At 44.7% G+C, this 7500-nt stretch overlaps 2 protein-coding genes across 2 annotated transcripts in view; both read right to left on the bottom strand.

The window, feature by feature from the left end:
- The window catches only part of LOC134435110 (membrane progestin receptor beta-like), a 12539-nt gene extending 8461 nt beyond the window's left edge, over positions 1 to 4078 (bottom strand). Inside the window, exons 1-3 of the mRNA XM_063183942.1 lie at positions 4068 to 4078; positions 3529 to 3667; positions 2242 to 3105 (exon numbers count right to left, since the gene is read on the bottom strand). Of these exons, the coding sequence (XP_063040012.1) occupies positions 2242 to 3105; positions 3529 to 3667; positions 4068 to 4078 (1014 nt within the window). The remainder of the gene's footprint in view (positions 1 to 2241; positions 3106 to 3528; positions 3668 to 4067) is intronic.
- A 1862-nt stretch (positions 4079 to 5940) lies between these two features.
- The window catches only part of il17a/f2 (interleukin 17a/f2), a 4545-nt gene continuing 2985 nt past the window's right edge, over positions 5941 to 7500 (bottom strand). The window contains exon 3 of the mRNA XM_063224089.1: positions 5941 to 6172. Coding sequence (XP_063080159.1) covers positions 5941 to 6172 — 232 coding nt within the window. The remainder of the gene's footprint in view (positions 6173 to 7500) is intronic.

The raw sequence follows: 7500 nt of genomic DNA, 5'->3' as shown, positions 1-7500 counted from the left end.
TGTGTGTGTGTGTGTGTGTGTGTGTGTGTGTGTGTGTGTGTGTGTGTGTGTGTGTGTGTGTGTGTGTGTGTGTGTGTGTGTGTGTGTGTGTGTGTGTGTGTGTGTGTGTGTGTGTGTGATTATTGTCAATGTTTGATCTATATGTTCAGTTTAACTGTATATTGGAGACTGGTCAAACGCAATTTCAATCTTCTGTGTTTTTTGACAATAATGTACATTTTGACTTTTGACTTTGATACTTTGATACTGAGTATGAATCTGTTATTGAGATATTTAGAAAGACAAGTTTTGACCCGAGCTGGGAGTGAGATTTCAGAAGTACCATAAAAAGTAGGGCTGGGACATTAATGCATTAATTAATTTTGATTAATCAATCAAAAATTAACGAGATTTAAAAAAAATTACTAATTTTAATCGCACTTCAAAATATAGCTTAATAGTTCTGGATTAGACAAGTGGAAGGCAGTATTATGCCTGATGGTGAACAGTCTGCTGAAATTCTCTCTTCTTTTAAAAAGTAACAATGTCTTTAGATTAAGCTTACTTATTGTCATTAGACAAAATTCATGTGAAAAAAATACTTTTCACTGTTCTCAAGTCAGATATTTAAATGCGATTAAAATGCGATTCATTCGATTAATTAATTTCAAAGCCTATAGATTAATTCAATTACAATTTTTAGTCAAGTCCCAGCCCTAATGAAAAGCGAATGTTTGATTTTGGTTGCACTCAGAAAGTTACTGAGTTTCAGTTACTCTGTTTCTCTTTGATAGTACGCACGTCAAGATGACCAAACGAGACAGTAAAAACCCTGGAAAGCCTGATTCAGTGAAACTCTCACAACTGAGATTTCAACTCCTACAATGTAAAATCTGACTTTGTTCCAACATTTTTGTGCTGTATGCAGTAGTGTTAGCTTTCATTATTTCCCCCTCTGTGGGTATGACGTGGAATGGAAATGGCAGCAATACCCAGTGAGTCAAGAGGCATGCTACGATGACATCGCAACGCGATTTTTTTTTAAACCGAGTTGCAACTGAGAGAGAGAGAGAGAGAGAGAGAGAGAGAGAGAGAGAGAGAGAGAGAGAGAGAGAGAGAGAGAGAGAGAGAGAGAGAGAGAGAGTAAGGGTGCTAAGGACTGCAAGTGTCTGTGTTTGCTCTCGTGAGTCGTGACCAATAGAGTTTCTTATCCAGCTTTGCTAAGTTTGCACAAGAAGCAACGAAAGTGCCAAGGCACAAAGCACCACAAGCCCACACACACACACACACACACACACACACACACACACACACACACACACACACACACACACACACACACACACACACACACACACACACACACACACACACACTGTAGCACTACAGAGCTTATCTTGGCTGGGCACCTGCTCTGTAGCCAAACAACACACACGAGGGGACTGACTGAATGAATGAATGAATGAATGAATGAATGAATGAATGAATGAATGAATGAATGAATGAGTCAGCAATATACATAGTGACTGAAATTTACTAACAAAAGGTACATGTACATCCGATTCCGAACCTTGTACATCCATAACACATTAGTAAGAAGATAAGTGAAAAAGACTAGAAAATGAAGCCAAGCACTTTTTTGTGCTCGGGTGACACAGTAAATAAAAAGGGGGGCATTCCGTGAAATATAAAAAAAACATGGAACCTGACCTGAGATCTGATCTAACAATTCTAACAACTTTCCTTTTACTCTTCCTCCTAGCTTATTGATGTCCCCATACAGTGTTAAACCGTTCCTTTGGATTGTGATTAGTCCCCGAGTTGTGAGCTTGATTATTTAGGCCTTTTCATTGATTATAGATTACTTGGGCCTGGTCCGATCATCAATTCCTGACAGTGATTGCTCAGGCCTGGTCCGATGATCAATCACTGACTATCAATTACTCAGGCCTACAGTTTGATCATCAATCATCACCTATCAACCCTGCAGCCTGGCCCTAAGCTTGGTCTCTGAATGATGAGCGGGTGTAGGTACATATTTTTTTACTCATGCCTGGGGCCTATACTACAAAGCTGGTTCAGGATAAGTTAAGGTTAAGTTAAGAGGTAAATCATCTAATACAAGAGCTTTTCCTAAGAAAATGAGGACTCCAGGCTCTTCTAGTAGATGATTTCCCTCTTAACTTAACCTTAACTTATCCTGAACCGGCTTTGTAGTAGGCCCCTGGTCTGATGATTGGCTATCGATTACTTGGGTCTGGCCCTGAGTCTCCTCTTCACACGTAGGGCCATAGCCCAGGCGGTGAGCGAGCTGCATATCACCAGCGTGGGGAAGGAGAGGCAGGCCATCAGCAGCGTGTCCCGGCCGTGCAGCTTCTCCAGCGCCCGCCGCCGCCACACGTAGTCCCTCATCAGCGCCTCCTGCTGGACCAGTGTGCACAGTGCCAGAAAGAGGTGGAAGACCTGGTGCCCGTGCCCCACGATGTCACAGCGGCCCGGCAGGAGGCACTCGGGCAGCGGGCAGGAGAAGAAGAGCGCGGCCAGCAGGAAGAAGCCGATCTGCAGCGCGTGCAGCGTCAACGCGGGGTCGCCGGCAACGTCCGCGTCCGTTGGTGAGCCGTTGTTGGCGCTGGCCAGCCGGTGCGCCACGGGGCTGACGTCCAGCAGGTAGGCCAGGCTGGTGGGCACGAGCTGGAAGAGTTTGCGGCGCAGCGGGTACGGCCGTTGATAGCGCATCTTGGCGTAGCAGCAGCTGGCGCACGTCAGCCAGGCCAGGAAGATGGCGGCTGGCAGGAAGTGGGCGCCCACGGCGGAGTCGCGCCATGCCGGTTCGGAGCTGTAGACGTAGTGGGCCAGCGCACAGCCATACTGGTACACGCTAACCCCGACGTAGTCCAGGAAGAAGAGGCAGTAGTGCGCCAGCTCGGAGTGGGACTGGCACAGGTGGGCCGCCGCGCTGCAGGACAGGTAGGCCAGGGCGGAGCTCAGGTAGAGGCACAGGGGCAGGGCCGTCAGGTCCAGAGGCTCCGCCTCCGATTCCCAGGTGTGCAAGCGGAAGAGGAAGCGCAGCAGCACGGCCACGCCGGTCAACAGGTGGCTCCACACGTTCAGGGTCTCGTTGTGCACCTGGTGGAGACACAAACATACACATACACACACACATGCTCTTATTTGTTTTCATTTGTTTACCATGTCAAGTTTTTGCAATGTGTCAAGTTTTTCTTGCGGTATGTTTTTAGCAGGTTGTTTTAGTTTATCCTGAAGTGTGCCATCCCATGGTTTACGTTCAGGGCTTCATTGGAGGTATGGGCCTTTTTCACGTTTACATTACGATAGGCTACAACACAATACACTTAGTTGACACTTTAAATCCAAAGCGATTTACAGTTATTACAGGGTATTGCTTACTGTCCTGCAAACAATTTGGGATTATAGGTGCCTTGCTCAAGGACAGCCATTGCCTAGTGGCCAGGTGGTACTCAAACCTGAAACCCTTTGAACCCTTTGAGCCCAAAGCCCTAACCATTCGGGCCAAGCCGTCCATCTCACCTGAAAGAGGCTGAGGAGGTAGCAGACGAGGGGCTGTCCCACTGGCCGGTAGCCGGCATGGATATAGGGCTCACGGAAGAGGACGGGCACGTCTCTGGCTGATACAGTGGCCTGGGGAGATGGGAGGCGGGGGGAAGCACTACCACCACCAACGCCAGCACCACCAACACCACCAACACCACCAACACCTCCTCCACCCCGCCTCCGACGCGGGGACAGGAAACTGAGGCACATCCACGCCCACTGAGGCATGATGGGAAGTTTGGAGGAAAGACCAGTGCTGAAGAAGGAGGAGGGAAAAGGAAGACATCTTGTGTTATATCATACAGCTCTATAAATTCTCTCCTACAGCATGCAGCCATAAGCGTATAGACTGTATCACACTACAGTTACTATTGTTACACATGTATTTTAAGGAAGGATTTTTTTTTTCTGTATATCATTCAGGTGTTGTCAAAAATACCAAAATGAAAATATTCTGATACTGATTCTGATGATATGATCACTGTTGAGTGTAAAATGATGTACCAGTAGCCTACATGTGCACCATTTTCCTCGCTTGGTTATGTTTCTTGACGATATGCATTTGTCAAACAATCAACAGCTACAGGACATGGTTAAGATCACTTACCCTCACAACAGAGAATTCCTATTGACCCTCCATGTCGGTATCATGCCTTGTGTTATGTGCAAGCATTCCTTCAAGTCCAAGAGTAACCAACAAGAGACATGGCCCTCAAACCTATACACCCATAGATGGTCTGTAGCCTGCCTTTTCTTACTTGCAGTAGGTTTTGGTATGTATGGGTATGATCCTAAGATCTTGCTCAATCCAGACTCTGAAGCACTGAAGATGTTCTTGTATTTTTGTTTTTGTTTAGCTCAAAAGCGTTCTGCTGCAAAAGCACAACTTTAAAACTTTCCAGCTGTCGTGTTTTTGCACCACGAGAGTAAAAAATGCGTCCATCTCAGCTCTGAGGAAAAAAAGAAAGAAAAAAAGAAAGGGGGGAGGAAAGTGACCCAGGTCCGCCTAAGGATTAGCAATCATGCGACATTCTTCAGCTCACACTGCCCCGACTGTGTTTTTCCCTGAACATGCTTTTTCTTCTACTCCTAGTGGTACTACCAGAGTAGAGGGGCTCCATAGCCACTGGACACTGTGTCACTATGGCACATGCAGGAAAACATCTCAGCTACTGACTCACATTGACTTATCATATCTCACTGATCTCTATGCTTTTGCTGAATACAGTAAGCCAAATCATCATAGGTTATCTTAGGTTACATATGAAGAGTTCAGATGCAAAACCCCCTAACTCCATTTCTGAAGATCTGCACTTCCATATTTTTAGAGAACCCCGTTGTTGGTTTGGTTTACATTCATGTACTTGATAATACATATAAATAGCTATATTACATAAATAAAATAAAAAACCATGCAATTTTGATAGCTTTGTATTCCATAAAACTGAATTAAGATTATTTTCTGAAAAGGCACTTAGGGGGTTTTGCATCTGAACTCTTCATATGATATTGTCTGTTAAGCAAACCTTTCTTTTGCCTCTCTTTCCAGGTTATAGCATTGTGATATTACTCTGTCTATTCTGTGTCTGAATCACACTGACATACTGCATGTCTCTCTTATTGACCACTTTTCACAACAGAGGCATTTCTAATTTTCTAATGAAAAATGGGGCAATATTTCATATTATATAGTTTGATTACATAGTTAGTTTTCATTACAAATTATTATCTAATTTTTGTGTTTGGTTTCTATTGTGTTTGGGTCCAAATGGGCCCACTTTTAAGTTTAAATAATTCTTTGCTCAGCACAGGGGCGAGAAGAAATTCTATAGGGGCCCTGCCCAATGCTCGGCCCCTTCTAGAACCCCCTATGTTCCATAGCCCTGATTCGTATACTGTAAGTTTAGATAATAATTGGTAGTGTTGCATTATCATTTCAAAGGTGTGTTTTTGCATCAGAATGCATAACTGTATATACTTAATAACAGACTGATAGCGATAGATAAGCATTCAAACTATTGCATGTAAATGTAATGACAATTAATGACACAAGACATGTTCAAACTCACTGGTTGTACAATTTATTCATTTGACCACCATAATTGTATTCACATTCATCTTAGGCCATTAAAAATATACAATGATTGTGAATGAATGTGTGTGTGTGTGTGTGTGTGTGTGTGTGTGTGTGTGTGTGTGTGTGTGTGTGTGTGTGTGTGTGTGTGTGTGTGTGTGTGTGTGTGTGTGTGTGTGTGTGTGTGTGTGTGTGTGTGTGTGTGTGTGTGTGTGTGTGTGACGTGTGTGTGCATGCATCCGTGCATGTACTGTGTATGTATGTATGTAGATGCATCTCTGTCCATTGTCCCATTGCTAGCAGGAGTGTTTTTGTTAAGCCATCTTGGCCCACATGCAGGTGCAGCCCACAGCCACGCGTCTGTACTGGGCCGTGTAGCTCCTGGGCTGCCCTCTCTCGGCATGGAGCACCAGCATCACCTGGTGCACAGGCACTGCGTTCAGACTCTCATGAGTGTCCCAGTCGCCATGGGGATAGTCACAGTAGGCAGAGTCACACACAGCCTCGTAAATCACCTCCGGAATCCTGTTCTTGACTACAGTTTTCCTGGAAAAATAGTATGTGGGGGAAAAAAAGATTATGATGCAGATTAGTTTAGAATTAGTTTGTAAGTAATACCGTATCCTCATCTCTCTTCCTTTCAAAGGTGCTTCTACAAATGGTGTTTTCTATTCTAGTTCAATTCATTATATGACCAATATGCAGGGAAGCCGACAACGGTGGACAAAGGGATCAGTTGTCCAAGGTCTAGGGCACCGGTTCTCAACCTTTTTTGAACAAACCCCCCCTGGACCTCGTCCTAAGCTTCCCAATGCCCCCTTCACCTCATCATAAGCATCCGATCCCCCCCTTAGTATTGAAGAATAAAATACACCCATGCCCCCCAATGGAACCTAAGCCCCTCCCCCACTCAGTTGTGTCCTTCTCAACGCCCCCCTAGGGCTTCCCAACGCCCCCTGGGGGGCTGTAGCGCCCCCGTTGAGAAACACTAGTCTAGGGAGAGATGGGGCCCAGAAATTGGCCCTCATTATTACATTGTATGTATTGGGTGTGGGCCCTGTAAGGGGACCTTTTCCCCAGGCCCATCAAAGCTGTCAGCGGCCCTGCCGATGCCGCATCTACCCAATCAGGTCCTGAAGGCTGGTCTAGGAATCGAGATTCACTTACACAAATCTAATCCGATCTAAAGATCTGGCAGTCGCTCCCATCCAAGGTTCCTTGCAGGACTCTGATCCTGATTAAAAACTTTTCGGCAGATTCAGGAAAACTCTCTTTGTTTAAACCAACTCTTTTCACCTCGTGTGGGAACAATGACGGATAAAGTATAAACTGCATTGCACATGTTGAATTTGATCCCATACGTCTGTACACATATTACAAAAACAAATCTGACTGGTTGGCAAAGCTGCCTGCATTCAAGAGACCATTATACACAGTTACAAAGGAGGCGTCATTACTATTTGTTGTGGTAGTTGCTAAATGCTAAATCATTCAGAGGGGATATGGGCAGCTTAGCAGGAACTAGCAGGCCAGAAATGCAATAGTAGCACAAAATAAATTTAAAATAGACAGGGTTATTAGGTGTAATAAGATGGATGGCTTAACAATGTTTCCTGTGTTAATCTGTCAGAGTTGTCTGTTCTATTCCAGAGATGTCAAAAGTACAAGTAAAAGCAAAGAAAGAAACACAGTCTCCCTCCAACACAGGTAACTGTGTACATGTCATATGATCAGCTGACTCAGTGCTGGTTGGATGAGGTTTTTAGTACTTTTAGTCTATCTAGCTCCTTAGGTACAATAGAGTAAGTGGTGTAACATCTATGTAATATCATGCGCTAGAATTGTACTTACACCATGCATTTACTTATACTTTT

This window comes from Engraulis encrasicolus, chromosome 19 (assembly GCF_034702125.1).
Source record: "Engraulis encrasicolus isolate BLACKSEA-1 chromosome 19, IST_EnEncr_1.0, whole genome shotgun sequence".
In the NCBI taxonomy this organism is placed as follows: domain Eukaryota; kingdom Metazoa; phylum Chordata; class Actinopteri; order Clupeiformes; family Engraulidae; genus Engraulis; species Engraulis encrasicolus.
The sequence above is the reverse complement of the archived record's forward strand: the minus strand, read 5'-3'. Positions and strand labels throughout refer to the sequence as shown.